General features: G+C 40.2%; 1 protein-coding gene across 19 annotated transcripts in view; it reads left to right on the forward strand.

Moving 5' to 3' along the window:
• Nucleotides 1-19482, forward strand: part of FOXJ3 (forkhead box J3) — a 160616-nt gene extending 141134 nt beyond the window's left edge. For 15 of the 19 annotated variants that reach the window (XM_009455382.5, XM_054682015.2, XM_009455374.5 and 12 more), the window contains 6 exons: nucleotides 953-1127; nucleotides 4296-4712; nucleotides 6607-6708; nucleotides 7083-7274; nucleotides 14002-14109; nucleotides 16212-19482. In XM_009455382.5, coding sequence (XP_009453657.1) covers nucleotides 953-1127; nucleotides 4296-4712; nucleotides 6607-6708; nucleotides 7083-7274; nucleotides 14002-14109; nucleotides 16212-16327 — 1110 coding nt within the window. In that variant the 3' untranslated portion in view covers nucleotides 16328-19482. The remainder of the gene's footprint in view (nucleotides 1-952; nucleotides 1128-4295; nucleotides 4713-6606; nucleotides 6709-7082; nucleotides 7275-14001; nucleotides 14110-16211) is intronic. The other 4 variants (XM_063803045.1, XM_063803057.1, XM_016960343.4 and 1 more) reach the window with 1 other exon arrangement.
• Nucleotides 19483-20462: the final 980 nt, after the last annotated feature.

Consider the following 20462-nt stretch of genomic DNA (forward strand, 5'->3'; position numbering starts at 1 on the left):
CTCTGGCAAAATAGAAAGGTAGATGAGTAACTGCCCCATGGCCATCTCCTACAAGACATAAGGGCAGATGAGAATTTTCGCCTCAAAACCACTTGTTCCAGGATAATCACAGGGTGTTCCACCAAGGCTTAGGTCATCCTGCCATGGAGCCTTGCCTATATGGTTTGTGTGGAGATGTGTAAGGACACTAGGGTGCCAGTGGCGGAGCCATTTTCCTATGTAAAAATTCATATTTTTCCACGTTATTGCAGACTCCTTATGAGCATTATTTTTAATGGCTGCGTAAGTTTCTAGTCAATGTTCATACCTTAATTTTTCAAAACACTAAACAAATGGTAGTTTACCATCCTTTCATGTAGTACGTAGTCTTTAAGAAATACAGATGATTATCTTTTATTGATTTTATTTCTAGTTTTCCTGCTTTTAAAGATAAGTTTTCCCTGGAAATGAAGAGTTAGGCATATTTAAGCTCCTTGTTGCTTTGGGCAGAGCCATACATCTGACTCATAGTAATCACAGTATTTGGGTTTGTATACTAAAAAGTTAATTGAATAAATGAAAGAAATGTTAGTAGTTTTATGGCTTAGTGGAGTTTGAGATAAAATACCTTATGTAGAAATCAAGATTGAAGATTCTACAGAAAGGCTAGAAGGATTCTAGGCCTAACTCATCACTTATTTGTATGATCTGAGGCAAGTTATTTAACTTCTTTGAATTCTTTCCTTCTGTGAAGTATGGAGGTTGGGTTAGACTTCTACAGTTCTTCAAGATTCAGTTTAGCTGTTTTGCTTTCTGTCCATTATGCTTTAACAGAGGATGGGAAAGCCTAAGACAGAAGAGTTATTTTCTTTGAATTCCAATGTTGACACTGTTTTCAGTTATATATTTTATATAACAAGCCAATTGTAATTAGTAGAGAGGCTGAATTAGTTGTGTTTTCTTTTAATGTTAGGTGACAAGCCATCCAGAATCAGTCTCTCAATCATTAACTCCTCAGCAGCAACCACAGTACAACCTTCCAGAAAGAGACAAGCAACTACTTTTCTCAGAATATAATTTTGAAGATCTTAGTGCCTCATTTCGGAGCCTTTATAAGTCAGTTTTTGAGCAGTCACTTAGTCAACAAGGTAAGTTTTCTTAAAATCTTTTTTATAACAAAGTTTTATTGGAAAAAGGTTTTTAAATTATTTCACATGGCAGCTGTTATACTCTTAATCTTAGAATATTATCATCACAATAAGAATCAGGTAATTGTATTTTGCCCTTTGTGCCTTTACTGTGTTCTATTTATATCATAGCACAAAAATGGCAGATAAATTTTATGTTGCATGCCTACTTACTTGTTTACTAGTGGCATCCAGGAACACTGTGTTAAAGAATTCTGACACTGCATCTATACCATATGGGAAACACTACTATAATTAATTAGTGATATCTGGCATATGAAGTGTTTGAGTGGTGAATGTTGCACCACGAGAATAGATGTGCCTTGCTTTTGTTCTGACTGGTATTAGCAAAAAGAGATAACTATCGGAATGTGGTAGCGCCAAATTTGTGATTTTGAGTGTGGCACTTAGAAGTGAATACATCAGCTACTAGTAAACGCTAGGTCATTGTTGTACACGATATACTTAAGTCAGATTTTAATATTAAAAGTGACTTTAGTTGAGATACACTGTTGCATCTTGACCAAATGGTAGATTCTTGCTATAATGTGTTCTCTTCCCATTAGCTGCTGGTTTAATTTTAATCAGAGGGTAAAAATGTCACAGTATCTTTTCCCCAGAGATGAATTGTCAGAAATTGTTGGGAACTCTACTGTTGAAGCATTTCCTAATTACTTGTTTGTTTGGCACATTAACTATTTACACCCCATGTTTTATTCCTTTCCTGCTGCTGTGTCAAAATACCTTAGAATGGGTAATTTATAAACAACAGAAATTTATTTCTCACAGTTTGGGAGGTTGGGAAGTTCAAGATCAAGGAACCAGCAGATTTGGTGTCTGGCGAGGGCTTGTTCATCATAAATGATGCCTTTTAGCGGTATTCTCACATGGAGCTGAACGCTGTGTCCTCATGTGGCAGACGACATGGAAGGGCAAAAAGTAGCTAGTTCTCTCAACCCCTTTTGCAAGGCCTAATCCCTAATTACCTCCTAAAGGTCCCACTTCTTAATACCATCACCTGGGGGTTTAAGTTCCAACATGCGAATTTTGGAGGGACACATACATTCAAACTGTGGCACCCCAACTCAGAAAGTTTACATGTTCATAGCAGTGAACAAAAATGAACAGAAATCCTTGTCTTTATACTGTTTGCATTTTAATACTTACTGTCAGTTAATGTTATATACTGTTATTTATATTGATGAATACTGATGTTATGTATGTGAAATGGCTTTTTCTGGTTAGTATTTGAGTTTAAAGTAAGATTCATATGTTTTCCAACTTTTAAATTTTTTATCTATAAAAGTATAAAAAGAACTGATGGAAGACTTTGCTAAGCAAATCCAACCTTGGTATTCACAATAGAAAAATAAGGGCTTTGAAATAACAATGATGACAATTTCTGAAGCCCATAATTCCATTCCATCACACTATTAAAAAAAAAAAAAAAGGAACATCGATCGGAAGTCTGGGTTCTAGTCCAGGTTCTGCCATTAAGTCAACTGAGTTTACTTCTCATCTCTGGACCTCAGTATCCCCATTTGTACAATAAAGAGGGTTGGATTAGATCAGTGATTTTCAGATTGTTCTCTTCAGAGGCCTTGGCTTTTGTAAAGATCTTAGGGACTGCAGGAGGAGAACTGTGCAGATGCAGAGGTAGACCTAGTAAGCTTCCTTCCCCACCTTCAAAAAAAAAAAACTATATTATACTTATCAGTTTTATATATTGGGCTTCTGGAGAGATATTTTGCTTTCTTTTATTTAAAAATAATTTGAGATTGAAAATGTTGATACAGATCAGACCTTGGTTCCCTTGTAAAATGCTAGGATTTTATTGAAAATTGATAAATTACTGCTTTCTTTGATCTTACAGTAATAACCCTATAGATTCCTTATATGTGACTATTTTCTAGGGCCAAGGCAAGAACTTTTATTAACTCTTCTGCCTGTAAAACTTGGTAGCTTTTAAGATTATCTTGCAATGAACACAAATACAGTTTTACTACTAATGACAAATAGAATAATTTTATCTTTTTTAAAAAGCTTGATTCTTTTATTGATTGATATTATCTTGTGTTTTTTTTTCATTCAATAAAATTATTTTTATGTTTGGTTCAGCATAACATTGCATGGGCTACCCTTTAGGATTTGAAAATAGTCTAGTTACATAGAACCAAATGTTGCAGTAAGGTTATCTAACTACTTGGAGAACAAACATAAATTATCCTTAACATTAAGCATTTTTGGCTTAATCATCATCATGGCAGCTAACATTTACAGAGCTCATCCTGCAGCTTACACCTTCACTATGTAGAAAGTAAAAAGTTCCTCTTCATAGTTTCCCTTCTTGTTAAAGAGTAAATCATAAGTGTTAGAAATAATAGTTTCTTTTAAAAACTAACTTCCTTTAAGCCTCCTTACTTTATGCTAATAACTTTTTGTTGGGCCCTATCCTGTGTAGCTGTTAAACATGCTCACAGGCACGTAGTACATTCTATGTCCTTGTACCTTAACTGAGATATTTGTGCTGGACGTGCTCACAGGCATGTTCCAGCTTGCAGCCTATGCCCCTTCCCTATTTGGCATAAACAACTTCCTCTTTTCCTTTGTCTTTCCATTACTTTTACCTATTTGGAAAAGTTTTAAACTATTAGCCAGTCGAGATTTAGTTTAGATTGTGCGGTCTTCTATCAAAGCCTTGGTCTTTATGCCTACAGAGAGCCATCCTGAGTGTGACCCCCACACCTTTCCCACTTTTCCCCGAACATTTCCTTATCTTTCAAGACTCAGTTCAGGCACTGTCTTTAAAAGAAAGGCTTCTCTATATTTTCAGCCTCCTCCTAGCTGAACAGACAAGGAGCAGTTTTCATAATCCTCTGTATACTTTAGCTTTAGTACTTAAATTGTTGGTCATAATCTTGTCTTTCTCTTCCACTTGAGGGTGGGGCATTATATTTCTTCTCAATAACCACAGAGCCTAGTGTGCAGTGGATGTTGCATTAACACTTATTAAATTGAACCAGTGTTGCTTCCTGGCATCATATGCTTTTGTTATGTTAATAATTTTACAAATGTTTGTCATAAAATACAACAGAAATCTGACCATAAATGATCTTGCTTTGTTTTTAGGTTTGATGAACATCCCTTCAGAATCTTCCCAGCAGTCCCACACTTCATGTACCTATCAGCACTCTCCCAGCAGTACAGTGAGCACTCACCCACACAGCAACCAAAGCAGCCTGTCCAACAGTCATGGCAGTGGCCTCAACACCACAGGCAGTAATTCGGTTGCACAGGTCTCACTATCTCACCCCCAGATGCACACACAGCCATCTCCACATCCTCCCCATCGACCGCATGGTTTACCGCAGCATCCGCAGCGTTCCCCACACCCAGCGCCACACCCACAGCAACACAGCCAGCTCCAGTCCCCTCACCCCCAGCATCCCTCTCCACATCAACACATACAGCACCATCCGAACCATCAGCATCAGACGTTAACACATCAGGCACCCCCACCCCCACAACAGGTATCCTGTAATTCTGGTAAGTTTTTGTCTCCTGGCTTGTGTTTGGCTAACTGTGAATTAGGATCTGTCCTTTGTTATTTAGAGCTCATGTAGTATTTACTACCAAAACCTCTTTACATCTGTTTCCTTGCTATAATCCTATAGTTGTAACTCATTTAACTCATAGACTGACCTGGCGACTTTCTTGATTAAAATTTATTGTGGCAACATAGGCAAACCCAGCAACCCTTGCAGGTTTTTATTTTAACTCTTGTTTATAATTTAGATACATTATCTTACATTATCCTGCCAAATCAAGTATAGATGACCACATTTTATATATAGGAAAAGTGCAACTAAAAGAATTTTAAGTAATTTGCTTAAGATCATACTGTGGTAAGTGGTAGAACTGGGGTTTATATTCTGACATGTCTGACTTCAAAGCTTATAACACCAGTTATTCTAAAAGAACTAAAATTAGCAGACATTTGCTAAGTGGGTAGGGTTTGCTCACCTAGTCGCTGCAGAGTTTGCTTTATTTTTATTTGCCAGGTCACTATTTATTAAAGGAGCCTCCTCTTCCTCTTACCCACAACAACAACAAATTAGTCATGGCAAATGTCCTGGTTCCTGCTCATAATTTCATTTCAGTTAACCTTTTTCCTACCCTGACCTTTTGACTACCTGAGTTGTGTTTACCTCAAGAGATCTGGATTCTAGTACTGCTTTGGCTGTTGTATTACCTAAGTGACTTAAATCATATAATTCCTTTGAACCTTGGTTTCCTTATCCATGAAGTTCTTCTTGAACTAAAGGATCTGAGTCTGGTAGACTTGCATGTTCGTGGCTCATTTGGATATTAGTTTAATCCCCTCCCACCTAACAAATTTCTTCCTAAGTTACGACTTGCTTCATGGCAGGGTCATGTTGTCTCTAGTTGATTGTTTATTTTAAAAATCCATTATTGGCAGAATTTTGTAATCAAGTAGCCAGTAGTTGATATAGCCAAGAGTTGCCTTGATGTAGCAAAAGCAAACCAACCAGCCCTTTTTATTGGTCTTTATCTTCATCCATCCGGGGGAGGTCCTAGAAACAGTGGCTTGACAGCAGTCACTGAATGGAGAATTTTCTTCCTCTATTCAGCGCTGCTGTCTCATTGAGGGTAACTCTTGCTGCATGGCCTCTGACTAATGACTGGTTTGCTGACATACAGATTATGGAGTCTTAAACTCTTCTGATGTCATACCAGAGGATACCATTTCTGACTAAAAATGCCCTGACGTGGATTCATCAGCATTTCTTACAGAGATCTCACCCTTCTTCCTTCACTACCTTGGCAGGGGGACTGTGTTAAATTTTTTTCTCCTAAGGTTGCCTTGGAAGAAGCATTTACTCTTACTATATGATCTAATCCACCTGCGTTAAGTCATTGCATTAAATTGTACTGTGTGTTGCCTCTAAATGTGAACCTGCCTCTCTTGAGTTTTTTAAGGTCATAAGAAGACAGGAAAATGAACTTTATATAGGGGAAAATACAGATTTGTGTGACATTTCCTATCTGTTCATTTATTGGTACTGTAATGTAAAGAGCAGTATCAAGTTTGATATTACTAGGTGATGTGGCAATTTGGAAACTGCTAGACTGGAGGTTAGAAGACCTGGGTTCAAGTCTTAGATTCATCATGATAACCTTGCTAAGTTATGTCACTTCTCTGGTTCAGTTTCTTTTATTTGTAAAATGGAGAGAAATAATACCTTTCTGCCTGTCTCACAGAGCAGATTGCCCAACACGTGATATAATGGGTACAAATCCCCTTGTAAGACGGGACAAGAATCAGCCAATTTCAGGAATAAGGGCAGCTCATCGTTTTCCCTTACCACACTTCACCCTTTCACCATCCAGGAATTACACTGTTGTCAATATTTTATAGGTGTTTCAAATGATTGGTATGCGACACTTGATATGCTAAAAGAAAGCTGTCGAATTGCCAGCAGTGTTAATTGGTCAGATGTAGACCTTTCACAGTTTCAAGGTAAGTGTTGGTTCTTTTTGACATATAACCAAATACACATGATCCTGTTTCTCTGCTAGATTATAACTTTCTTTGTAGTAGAAATAAACATCATCTTATATAGCATTTCTTTTGCAGTTGGTAAAATTCATAATAATTTTGGCCAGTTGGTATAGCAGAGGGTCACAGACAAGTTCTGAAAGAAATTTGGCCACATTTAAAATAATTGGGCTTTGAATAATTTAAAAAGGTCATTCTTCATTGCGTGGATAAATCACTACCATAAAGTGGAGTGAGTGGAAATTTTGAGAGCTGAAAAAAATTATGTCTTGCTATTTTCCTTGCAATGTTTATTGCATAACAGTGCTAACATATTTTTAATGCTTTCCTCATAGGTCTGATGGAGAGTATGAGACAGGCAGATCTCAAGAACTGGTCTTTAGACCAGGTTCAGTTTGCCGATCTTTGTTCTTCTCTTAATCAGTTCTTTACACAAACTGGCCTTATACATTCACAGAGTAATGTTCAGCAAAATGTTTGTCATGGTGCCATGCATCCAACAAAACCTTCCCAACACATTGGAACAGGTATGGGGTTAGTTATCTTCTTGATTTTTCTCATTTTCTCATTCGTACGAAATTTAGTAACTGTCTTAACCAACTTGGTTTGCTGCTAATGGTGACAGTGATCTGTTTACAAATTTTTATTTATAAGAAATGAATGAAAGCAAATAATTTATATGTAGGGTATATCTTAGAAAAATTGAGGTAACGAGACTATGTTTTTCTGTTGTGATTTATATGATTGCTTTATTATTTACAGTTAACTGTTGTAACCGTTATTCTTTTACTAAGTTATCAAACAAGAATTATATTGGAGATACTTATGTTTTTATAGGAACATAATTATGAAATTATATTTAAATTTGTACAGATCTGCAATGGAAATCAACGTGTCTTGTGTATCTCCTAAGAATGTTAAAATTGAACAATTCGAAGTGTTTGAAGAGTAGACGTAATGGAAAATAGTCTCACTGATGTTTTACTTTAGACCCAAAATCTTTCCTATATATTTTTTAAATCTCGCTTTCTTCCTTCATTCTTTACCCATGCAGCCATGTCTTCTACTCTGATTGCACATTTTTCTGTAGGAATTTCATATCCAAGTTACTTCTTTCTTCATTTTAATTCCTTACCTTCTCTTATCATCAAGTTTACTTCTTTTCTGTTATATTGATTTTACATTTTATGCCAACAAGCTCTCTCTTCTCTATCCTGAGTGGCTTCCTTTAACCATTATTCTATCTTACTTCACATCTTTCGTTCACCCATGGTTTGAGTTTATTCAACTCAAGCTTATCAGTCTGTGTCTTTTTTTTCATGAAATCTTTATTTCTGTATCCTTTGATGTAGTGGAAATCTATTATCTTTTCTTCTTCCATGTTGAATAGCTTTTCCTAAGCTATTTTGAATAGCTTACCTTGCCTGAAACCTTCAGTCACTATTTGATTCTGGTGACCTATTCATTCAGTAAATTATATCCACACAAGGGCCTTGTTCAGTCCCTGGCTGATTGCCCTCTGTGCCAGACACTAAAATTTAGTTTTTGATAACTTTATAGCTTCTTTGTCTCTCTCTCTCTCTCTCTCCTTTTGTTAGTTCTTTTTGGTATCTTTCTGATATATATTCATTTTTAAGCATCAAGATCTCTGTAATTCAGGTATCCTCACTTATGTGCCCTTCTTCCATTTCTTTTTTTAAAATCTTTTCTTGCAGATGGACAGCGTGTCTTCTTTGTTTCTCTCATAGGTTCTAAGCCCATACTTTGTCCCTTTCAGGATATATCACTTTAATTTTTCCAACTTGCTGTAAGTCCTTAGACCAGGTGTACCACCTCTCTCTGTTTTTTGTCCCTTTTTTCTCCTTTCCTCTTTTCTTTCTGTGTTCATCCGAAATTGTTGCTTCTGAGTGCTGTCATGCTGTTCACTTCTTTGCTAACTCCATCTCTAACCATTTCAGTCAGCCTCAAAAAGTACTAAGTGAAATTAAATAGCTTATGTATATATCACTAGTCTTGTGTGTTTGGGGGTAAGTACCTGTGTTGCTCATAGATTGTTGCCGTAGGCAGGAGAAGTAGAAGATGATGTGGGTCAGTGTTAGAAGAAGGCAATCTCGGCCAGGCATGGTGGCTCATGCCTGCAATCCCAGCACTTTGGGAGGCCGAGGCGGGCTGATCACCTGAAGTCAAGAGTTCGAGACCAGCCTGGCCAACATGGCGAAACCCGTCTCTACTAAAAATACAAAAATTAGCCGGACTTGGTGGCACATGCCTGTAATCCCAGCCACCCGGGAGGTTGAGGCAGGGGAATCGCTGGAACCTGGGAGGTGGAGGTTGTAGTGAGCCGAGATCACACCAGTGCACTCCAGCCTGGGTGACAGAGGGAGACTTCGTCTCAAAAGAAGAAGAAGAAGAAGGCAATCTCAAAAGCCAGTGTACATGTTAGGCAGCAGCTCTCATGTTGGTGAATTTCAGTTTTGTGCCCTAAGTCTGTAAGAAAGGTCTATGTGTACCTTTTGGTCTTGGAACTTGGTAGTTTTGTCATGGAAAAAACTCTTTATCTGCTGCTGTCCTCTGTCAGAGTACCCAGGCACTCCTTCTAGATTCTCTCTAGACTGAGATCCTGAGTTATTTTCCTGAAGCCCTTTGTTCCTCAACTTCTGTAGTCATCTATTCTTGAGCCTTGACCTTGGTTATTTGTTCTGGTGTTCTGTGATTCTGTTAATTTTTTCTGTCATCTCTTTTGTTAGGGCCCTCCTCCTTTCTAGGGTCCCGATGACACCTTCGTGATTCTCAGTGCTACCCTAGTCACAGCCTATCAAAGGTAGAAAAACTGTAGTTTTTCTTCAGTGTTTATTCAATTCTTTCTACTCTCACTCCCCTTTTGTATTTTCCTTCTGACTCATGCCTGCCAAGCTGTTTTGGCCTCTGACAACAGTTGTTCTCTCATCAATTATGGTGCTCCAAGTATTCATCACTTCATGCCTGCTGATGTCTGTTCACAAATATTCAGATTTTTTTTACGTGTCCAGCCTGCTTCCTCTTGTTTTAAGTGTCAGTGTCTTTCTGTCATTCCTTTTTTCTCTGTCTTAAATCCCTGTATATCACATCCATTCAGATCTTTTACTTCCCTCATCTCTGCACCCCAATAATTCTTTGTCATAATTTCTTAGAAGTATAGTCAAGAGGAGACTTTCAGAGAGCTGTTGATTTTATCCCTTTATTTAACAGATAAGGACATTGTAATCCAGGGGGAGAAAGTGACTTACCCAATGTTGTAAAATTCATTTAGGTGTAGGTCTTGAGTCCCAGAATATAGTTTCTCCATTTCCTTAAATCTTTCCTGTCATTCCTGTCTTCAAGGACCCGCTTGGTAAACACCTCCATGAGCTTCCTGTAGACTCCAGAAATTAGTGGTGTAGTGTGGAAGGGGGAAGGGGAGAAGGTTGTTATAGAACAGTCTATGACATCTTTTCCTAAATCTTTTTACCTGTGGTTATAATTTGTTTATATCTTCTGGCTCTACTATTCTAATTTGATGCGTTGCTTAAAGGTCATCATTAAATATAGGTAGGAATGCAGTCATTGAGCACACACTAGACACCTTTTCTGTGTCTAGCTTTGTATTGGGCACTGAGAATAAAGACATGACCCCTGTAGTAGCTTTTATCTCAAAGAGTTCACAACCTAGTGGTTGAGACAGATCCATCAAGAAATACAGTATGTTCACTTTGGGAGGCCGAGGCAGGCGGATCATGAGGTCAGGAGATCGAGACCATCTTGGTTAACATGGTGAAACCCCGTCTCTACTAAAAAAATACAAAAAAATTAGCCAGGCGTGGTGGCAGGCGCCTGTAGTCCCAGCTACTCAGGAGGCTGAGGCAGGAGAATGGCATGAACCAGGGAGGCAGAGCTTGCAGTGAGCCAAGATCGCGCCACCACACTCCAGCCTGGGCGACAGAGCGAGACTCCATCTCAAAAAAAAAAAAAAATTCAGTATGTTGAGGGCTACACTTCTCCATAGGGTATCAGTGCAATAAGAATTCAGAGAAAGGGGTGCATACTTCTCTTGGAAAGATGGAAAATTTTTCTAGAAGACAGCATATTTAAGCTGGACTTTGTAGGTTAAGTAGGATTTTGCAAGACAGAGAGGTCAGATCATGTCATGTCTGTTTTCTGCTCAAAACCCTCCATCTTTCTCAGTAAAGACCAATGTTGTTACTATGGCCTATATGGCCTACACAATCTGATCACTGATTATTTCTGATCTTGTCTTCTGCCTTCTCCCCTCCACGCCTGTGCTCCAACACTGCTGGTCTCCCTGGTGTTCTTTGAACACACTAGGTAGCACACTCTACCTAAACAGGGCCTTTGTACTTGCTATTTCCTCTTGTCCAGAGTGGTCTTCCCTCAGTTAGACACATGACTCATTTCCTCATCTTGTTCCGTTTTTTTACCTCAAAAAACACCTGCTCAGGGGATGCCTTCCTTGGTCATCCTATTTAAATGGCACCACTACTCAGCAGTCCTTGTTCTCTCTCTCTGCTTTTTTTCCATAGCATGTTACATACTATTTAATTTACTTTGTTTGCCCCTACCCAACATGCCCAAGAATACACTCCCGAAAAGCAGAGTTGTGTTTTTTCATTGTTGTATCCATAGTGCCTCGAGCAGTGCCTGAAATCTTTGGAAACTGCATTGGAAGTTAATTTCTTACATAGGAAATTCAGGAATACACTCATTCAGACTCTATATTGAGAATATGGGAAAAAATGAGAATTAATGGGAATTTCTATATGAAAATAAAAGTGTTACGCATATGATGGAATTACAGAAAGTTAAGACTTTTATGTAGATGTTTGTTTATTGTCATAATCCTGTAATTCTTTCTCCCGTCTGCCTTTAAAGTAAGAATTACGAAGCCATAAAAGAGAAGTGGTAAAAGATTAATTCCCAATAAAAATCAGTTTTACATTTTCATTATGACATGAACTCGAAAGATGTGTAGAGTGAGAGCTAAGATTTTGAAGGACAGAGACAGGGAAGTTGTGGGTATATGAGTGACCATATTACTCTGAGTGGTGTGGCCCTTCCAGCTTGGTGCAGTCTTTAGAAAGTACACTAGGCGTGCATGTGAAGACTGATCAGCATTTGGAGACAGGATTCCGCCCCATGTCACTCGTACCAGTATTAGAGCTGTAGTTTAGTATAACTTTTCTCCGCTTTTTTCTTTCTAAATCATCAGTATGGTCAGTCAATCAAAGAGCTCAGTTCTGACTATAAACTTCACTGATAAAAGGCATGTTATCATGGGAGGCAGGGACAGGGGGTCAGAAGTCTTGAATTCTGGTCCTGGTTCTGTCTCATTTCCTCTCTGTCCCTGTTTCCCTATCTGCATGGACAGAGGTAAGGTCAGATTAGATTATCTCTGAGGCCATCTCAAGCCTGGATAGTCTGGCTTTCCACTGGAGGGTAAAGACTTGTGAGCAGCCAAATACAGAATGCCTTACCTTAATAGAAGTGGAAGATTTTTTTCCACTCTTTTTAGTTTCCTCTGGGAAAATGATTACTATTTTTTAGTTTCATTACAACATTACTAGAATTCAAGTGTAATTTACATGAAATAGTAGATAACCTTAGGGAAGTAGCCTTTCCAGAATTCCAGATGTTCCTTACAATGTGAACCACTTTTATAATCATTCCTCATGAGTTATTGGAGGAGGGGTCATGTTTGTTCTCTCTTTTGCATTGTGATGTAACGTAGTTGACATTTTGGAGGCGATAACACTTGATGTCTCCTGTTAATGAAAATATATTAAGAACCTTCTGAAGTAAAATTTGAATGAGATCCATGGTCCCCATCCTCACACTCTAGAATAATACTCCCCTCCCCTCCCCTCCCCTCCCCTCCCCTCCCCTCCCCTCCCCTCCTCTCCCCTCCTCTCCCCTCCCCTCCCCCACCCCGCCCCGCCCCCTCCGCTCCACCCTCTCCGCTCTCCTCCCTCCGCTCTCCTCTCTCTTCTCTTTTGACAGGGTCTCACTCTATTAACCAGGCTGGAGTGTAGTAGCACAATCTCGGTTCACTGCAACCTCCGTCTCCCAGGTTCAAGTCTGAGTAGCTGGGACTACAGGCTCATGCCACCACACCCAGCTAATTCTTTGTATTTTTAGTAGAGACAGGGTTTTGCCATCTTGGCCAGTCTGATCTTGAACTCGTGACCTCAGGTGATCTGCCCGCCTCTGCCTCCCAAAGTGCTGGGATTATAGACCTGAGCCACCATGCCTTGCCCAGAATAATGTTTTTAATCATCATTGCTTGTTGTAGCTCTTTTACCATGTGCAGATCTTTACTGTTACTTTGTGCTTCCCAGGTACTTGTTAATTAACAGGGGCACACATGGTTACACATAGTTAGGCCTGCTTCGAGGATGAGAACATCAGGGAAGTAGAGAAATAGGTGGTGATGTAGAAAGAGTCCATGAGTGGCTTGGTGCGGTGGCTCATGCCTATAATCCGAGCACTTTGGGAGGCTGAGACAGGTGGATCACTTGAGGTCAGGAGTTTGAGATCAGCCTGGCCAACATGGTAAAACCCCATCTCTACTAAAAATACAAAAATTAGCCAGGCGTGGTAGTGCACGCCTGTAATCCCAGCTACTTGGGAGGGTGAGGCAGGAGAATCGCCCGAACCCAGGAGGCAGAAGTTGCAGTGAGCCGAGATTGCGCCACTGCATTCTAGCCTGGGTGACAGAGTGAGACCCTGTCTCAAAAAAGAGAGTCCATGAGTTAGGAGATCTGGATTGTAGTCCTAGCACTGTCAAACTAATGTGTCTTTGGGCAAGTCAGGTTAGCCTTTCTGAGTTTCAGTTGCCTCATCTGTAAAATGGGTGTAACAATCCCTGTCTTACCCTCCTTTGGGGCTTAGTGGGAGGGTCAGATGAAGTAATGGATACAAAAATACTTTTGAATTGTAATGAGGTATGTGACAGCAACAATAATAGACATAACTTGCCTACCAGCGTACAGTTAGTGGCAGCGCCAGCATTAGTTCAGTGTGTTCACACCCGGCCTGGCACCCTGTTCAAAAGGCCAAGACCACAATTTTAGCGTCTGAAAGGAGTAATATTTTCTTCCCCCTTTCTCCTCATTTTACCTGCTTAATTTACTTTCAGAGTAACAATTCTGTTAAGATTTTAGTGCTCCATTTGTTTTATTTGTGGTAACATGTTTTCCCTCTTTCTGCTTTTAATCTGATTAGGAAATTTGTACATAGATTCTAGGCAAAATCTCCCTCCTTCAGTGATGCCACCCCCTGGTTATCCTCATATCCCACAGGCACTCAGCACTCCAGGAACAACGATGGCAGGTGAGAGAGAGAGAGAGAGAGAGAGAGAGAGAGAGAGAGAGAGAGTGTGTGTGTGTGTGAGCACTCCAGGAACAACGATGGCAGGTGAGAGAGAGAGAGAGTGTGTGTGTGTGTGTGTCAGTTATTACCCAGAGTTTAATATTGAGAAGCATGTGGGTGTGTCAGTTGTTACCCAGAGTTTAATATTGAGAAGCGTTAGCTTTCCCGATGGTGAATGAGGCTGCCTCAAGGAGTGAACTCCCTGTTAAGAGGGGCTAGGGGACAATGTCTGGACAGCCACTTGGCACTTGTGCTAGCAAAGGGATTCAAGCGTCAATTGGTGTTTGGACTGTAGGACCTGAAGTCCTTATTAGCCCAAGATGCAATGATTCTACTTATTCTAGTTATTTATTGTCTTGCCTCTCTAAGAAGTCCTGGGGTCATAGTTGAGGGTGTTTGACAGGACTTTAGCAGGTTTTAGGAACCTACTTTATTAGCTCCTGTAGATTCTGCTTCATTCATTCCTATGGAGTTCCCCCAGCTATAGTTTCCAGGGAAGTACCTTGTAGAGAAGGTAAATTTTAGGTGTTAACTGGTTCATACACTTTTCCCGCTGGGTTCTTGAATGCAGGATTCATTTAGCCGGGGGAATACGGCACATTGTTAGAGCTGGAAAGTATCTTAAGGATCACTTAGGATAATGGAGGCTCTGAAGGAGAAATGCCTTGCCCAGGCCACCCAGTTTAGTGAGTGGCCAGACCAAGACTCAAGCCCCAGTGTCTGGATTCAGAGTCCATTGTTTTTCTCACATACCACACAATCCTTTACTTAGGCTATTTGAGGAAAAGACATAAAGGTAATGGGGTTGGGGGTGGATTTAAAACCTTGAAGAACTGTGTGGCAGACAGCAGTGAGGAAGGAGTTGGGATCAAGTGATATGTCCTTTGCTGAAGGGGGAAGGAATGTTAACCTGTTGTGAGTGCTTACTACTAATTTGTAAGTGGCACCATAAGGTGGTAAGGCTCTGGAGCCAGATTGCTTGTGTTTGAATCTTCATGCTTTGCCACTTAATGGCTGTGTGATATTAGGCAAGCTACCTAACCCTCCTACCTCAGCTTCCCTGTTTGTAAAAGGGGCTAATAAAACTACCTATGTCCTCGAGTTGTTAGGATTAAATGAGAATCATGTAAATTAGTGCCTGACCCACATTAAGGAACTTATAAGTTTTTTTTAAATGGAGGCATTTTACCTATATTGTGATATACTGAAAACCTTAGCATTAAATAATTGTACAAGAAAATATTTCAGGGCATATGAGAAAAATGAGTAGCAGACTACTTGAAATTTTGTAATCAGAGTACTAAAAAAAAATCCAGTAAAACTTCCACAACAGTTAAAAGGATATGTATAATTTGTAATAAAAGAAAGAATTCTACAAGTAAATATCAACCTCTACTTTTAAAAAGCAGCTGGTTTAGAAGGGGGTCTGTCAAGATACGGTGGAGACACAGACCCAATGAATCAAAATTGGGGAGCACAAACAGCACATGGCCAAACCGGTACAAGAAGAGCATGGGAAGGTGGGCATTCTGTACTCAGCTGTGGTTCCTTCTGGTTTCCTGTGTTCCCTTGTTGATGTCCTCTGTGTTCACTTGACATTACTTGGTGGCACAGAAATTAGCTTGCTGGGGAAAATTCAGTATGACGTCATTGGTGCACTGCCATCATTATCCTGTTTACCATTCTCATGGGAGCCAATTCATGTTACTGAAACAACGTATTGGAGCAAAACAGACTGTAAGAGCGGTGGCTACATTGGCACTTTTCTTGTGTCTTCCTTACTGCAGCCTGGTATAATGGAAGGAGTGTGGATCAAGTGAACTGACCTCAGATCCTATCTTTGTCCCCTACTGGTTGTGTGACTTTGGGTAATTTACTCATCCTCTTAAACCGTATCCCCTTACCTATAAAATAAGGATCATAAGAGCCACTTTTTGAAGGCTTATGGTTGAATTAGTGAGATAATGTGTGCCTGGCATATAGGAAGTACACAGTAGGGGTTAGTTTATTTCTTACTTTCTTCTCTACCCAAGTCGCTGCTATTATTGCCTCTTTCCTTCCAGGCCATCACAGAGCCATGAACCAGCAGCACATGATGCCTTCCCAAGCCTTCCAGATGCGGCGTTCCCTGCCTCCAGATGACATCCAGGATGACTTTGATTGGGATTCAATTGTGTAGGGCTTGTTTCTGCAAGACACCAGACCCTAACGTTACCTTTCTGTGCAGTGAAGGGAAAGGTTTAAGAGAATCCAGTTGAGAAAACAAACTTGCTAATCACTTTACCAATGTTATCAAAATTACTTTTGAAGACAATCAGAAGGATTTTAGCTGGATAACTTACTGCTTTTATCTGACCTAAACAAGTACTACATGTTTGTCTCCCTGCCAGCTGCCCTATGTAGCTCCTAACTGTTGTGTGATTTGGACGGCTTTTTGCATATTTGTGTCAGTTTGATGTTAACCACAAGTGCCAGACTGATTTTTCAGACGGAGCCTATTTTGCTGCAAGCAGTTTATATAAAGATACATATGTGTAAATATATGTACAAAAATTACTGAAAGGCTTCAGTTTTTTCTAATTGGATTATTATGTCTTGAAAGGAAAGTTATTGTCAGTTTTTATTCCTTGTTAGGCTATTTTCTGCAGGATGCTTTTAACTGATGTAGGAAACTGAAAGGAAATAGATTTTTTCCAAAACCCAGTTCCCCTTATTTAATCTTTTTTAGAAATGTGGGTAATGAATTCTACCTAATAAGTCAAGGAAACCAGAATTTGACACACTCCAACAATCCAAAGGGGCATGTTGCTCCTGAGCAGCATGAAGAACTGACCAAATTGGTTTTGATGCTTGGGGGATCATAGAGTATTTATGTCTGCTTTTCTAAATCTGCGTTACAATAGCTCTAAAATTTGTTGATGGGTAAGAAATTGGGCATTGCTTGGCTCTTTAAACACATCAGTGCTTCCACATTCACCTATGTATTTATTATTCAAAAGTGTCATTTTAATATTTATTGCTACCTTCTGTGAATGCTTAGCTCCTGTCGGGTTCATTAAGGAGAAATGTGTCTGAAAGCACAGAATTATTATTATTTTTTTCTTTTTTTGAGATGGAGTCTTGCCCTGTTGCCCAGGCTGGAGTGCAGTGGCACGATCTCGGCTCACTGCAACCTCCGCCTCCCGGGTTCAAGCAATTCTCCTGCCTCAGCCTCCCGAGTAGCTTGGAGTGCAGGTGCACACCGCCATGCCTGGCTAATTTTTTGTATTTTAGTAGAGACGGGGTTTCACCATGTTGCCTGGGCTGGTTGCAAACTCTTGAGCTCAGGCAGTCTGCCTGCCTCAGCCTCCTAGAGTGCTGGGATTACAGACGTGAGCCACTGCGCCCGGCCCAGAGTTACTTTTCTTGATAAGAATTTACAGATAAGACACTCAGAGAGACATTGTGTCATTCTCTATCATCACTTCTTTTACCATGTGAGTAGATTTCTCTGTCTTGGCATTCTTGCTGATTCAGACTTATTAGTTAAATCGGATTTTTCTGGAATTTGAATCAGATTCCATTTGGGCAACAACAGCAGGGCAGTGTTTCTAAAGCAGGCTTCCCCACTCATCTAGGTTGTCTTGAAAGGAGGATAGAGCCACTTACAGTTTTATTTGCTTCAGTGTTTAATGTAGATATTATGTGGCCTGCTGTTTCTGTTGTCTTGTATGTCTGTGTATGCATGACATTTGGTCCCTTTCTTTGAAATGCAGCCCACCTCTTACGGGTTTTTTAGTGGTGGTGGTTTGTTTTGTTTCATATCATATCACAGTTTGCATGGACTGATTATCTTAGTTTTATGATAAAACTAGAAGAAATGAGGGGTTTTTTTTAATGAATAGATTTTGAATTGATTCTTTAGACCCCCCAAAAAGTGTCAGTTCTAATGGGGAAATATATTCCATCAAGTCAAAGAGTAATAACTGCTCACTAGTTGCTTTTTAGCATCTCTGGTCTTATCAGCCATGCTAAATCACTTTAATTAGCCTTAGTGATTCTATGGTTGAGTAATCTCTACTTGAACTAAACAAACATCTTTTGTTTCTGTGTGTGTGTGCTGTGTGTGAGAGTGTGCGCGCGTGTGTGTTTTAATGGAGTGTTGCCTTGAATGAATCACTGGGAAGCCAGCCATGGTAAGGGCTGGTGAGGTTGGGGAGAAAGGAAGAGCTTTATGTTTCTCTGTTGTTTGGACCCTACTTGGCATGAAAAAGGAAGCTCAGTTCCAGCCCCTTGGATCAACAAAAATCAGAGGATTCTGGAAAGGCAGCCAACTTGCGCCTCTTAGAAGGATCAGAGGCAAGATGAGATGGCAGCCTGCAGAGTAAATGCTTGAAAAAAGAGGGGTGATTTTCAATGGTTTGCTTAAGTCACTGTTTTCTAGACACCAAAATAGCTGTTTTGAAACTGTTTTAATTGCTTGGGTAGCAATGTGCACTTTAAACAATTTGGATATTGGAATGCAGTCTCATACTGAGTGATTTGAGTAGAACCACTGATGATGATTTTATAAATTGTGTGAAGCGAATTTCCCATTTGGCAATCATTTACTGATTTGCAGTGATGAATATTTTTATGAGAATTTAAACTTAGCAAGAATGGCCATGGAGGCAAAGCCTTCACCCAGACCCATCCCACTCTCCTGTGATCCAGGTGGTCCAGGAGCCCAGGACAGGCCTTTTCTGTGGGCCCTGGCCAGACAGGGTTACCTGGTGAGGTGCAGAGAGTCCCTCTAGTGGCCATTTTGTATGGTAGTTGCTAATGCAGAACAAGTTCTGTCTTGGGCTTAAATTGACTGAAGACTTTAGGGGGAAAGAATAGTAAATGCATGTAAACAAATGGGGGCACTCTGTTCAGGAGAATAATCCGACTGGCATTTGTGGCAGTTTTTGAAATGTAAATGTATTCATGTGTGTTCTTGTAAATACATGTCACTCAGATGTCCTTTGAAGTGGGAGGGAATCCGGGGATAATTTCAAATGGAATAGAGTATTTTGATATTGTTCATTCAGAGGGTGATGTGTACATATCTATATTGTATATATGTGATGAAAATGCATTGGCTTTTTGTGCAGATACCACCTGCTCTCTGTACTGCTGTTGGACAGTCAGTGTTTTAATGTTTCTACAGTTTTGCTATTGCACGATTTCATATTTTGCCTCTATGATGAACGGCAACCATTATTTGTAACTGTTTAGTGCTGTAAAGAAATATTCCAAGTGTCATTAGGATTGTTGCTGCCAGAACTGATATGCATGAATGGCACTTAAAATAAATATATTATGTTAACTCTATTTACAACACTGATTGGTCTCTGTTGTTTGCTGTAATTGAAGAAGTGAGAATGGAGCTAGTCCAGGTGCAGAAACCCCACAGCCGGGACCCCAGAGTCCTTGGGGTCACTGAGATTGTGTCCTTTGCATTACTACCTGAGGACAGTAATTGCTGCCATTTAGTGAGCATCTTATTAGCTCCATGAACTTGGGGAAGTCACTGGATTTCCCTGGGCCTCATTTTCCTTATTTGCAGCGCCAGTACAATGAGGATAGTATCTGCCTCCTAGAGTTGTAGTGGGATTTACATAAATCAGTACATTTAAACATTTAGGACAGCACATGGGACATAAAGCATACTGGTACTCAGTATGTGCCAGGTGCTGTGCTAAGTAGATATTGTGGTCCTCCTTTTACCGACATGGGAACAGCTCAGATAGAGGTATAGAAACTTGTCTAGATTCTTTAGTTGGCAGGTGATAGAGCGGAGGTTTGAATCCAGGTCATTTGATTCCAGGCATCATGTTTTTTGCACAATCCTCTCATACTTCCTGAGGGAATTCCCCTCTCCCTACCCCCTGCCCTTGCCCCATCTTGTCCCCAGCACTGCCTTCCCAGAGCTATTTCCAAAAGGTGAAAGTGGGGCTTTACATTTGCTGAGCACATATTCTGTGTCAAGCCCTCTCATGAGAAATCCAGAGATGAGGAAGCCGCAGTTCCTGCCTTGAGAGGGTGCAGACTTGCCCAGGACAGGTAGCAAATGCCAGCCCAGGGAGGCTATTCTGAAGGTATGCTCTGGTAAGGCAAGATTCTGGTGATGCGGAGTTAGGTCATACTGAGGATTGGGGCCGTGGTTTAGGAGAGGCTCCAGGTATGGGCTACCAAGTTGAGTCTTCAAAGGGTCCCAGACAGATGGGAGGAGGTATTGCCATTTATACCATTACCTTGGGCAAGGCACGGGAGCTACCTTAGCATGGGGGTTGTGGGTTGAGGCGGGAGAA

Source organism: Pan troglodytes, chromosome 1 (genome assembly GCF_028858775.2).
Source record: "Pan troglodytes isolate AG18354 chromosome 1, NHGRI_mPanTro3-v2.0_pri, whole genome shotgun sequence".
NCBI lineage: Eukaryota > Metazoa > Chordata > Mammalia > Primates > Hominidae > Pan > Pan troglodytes.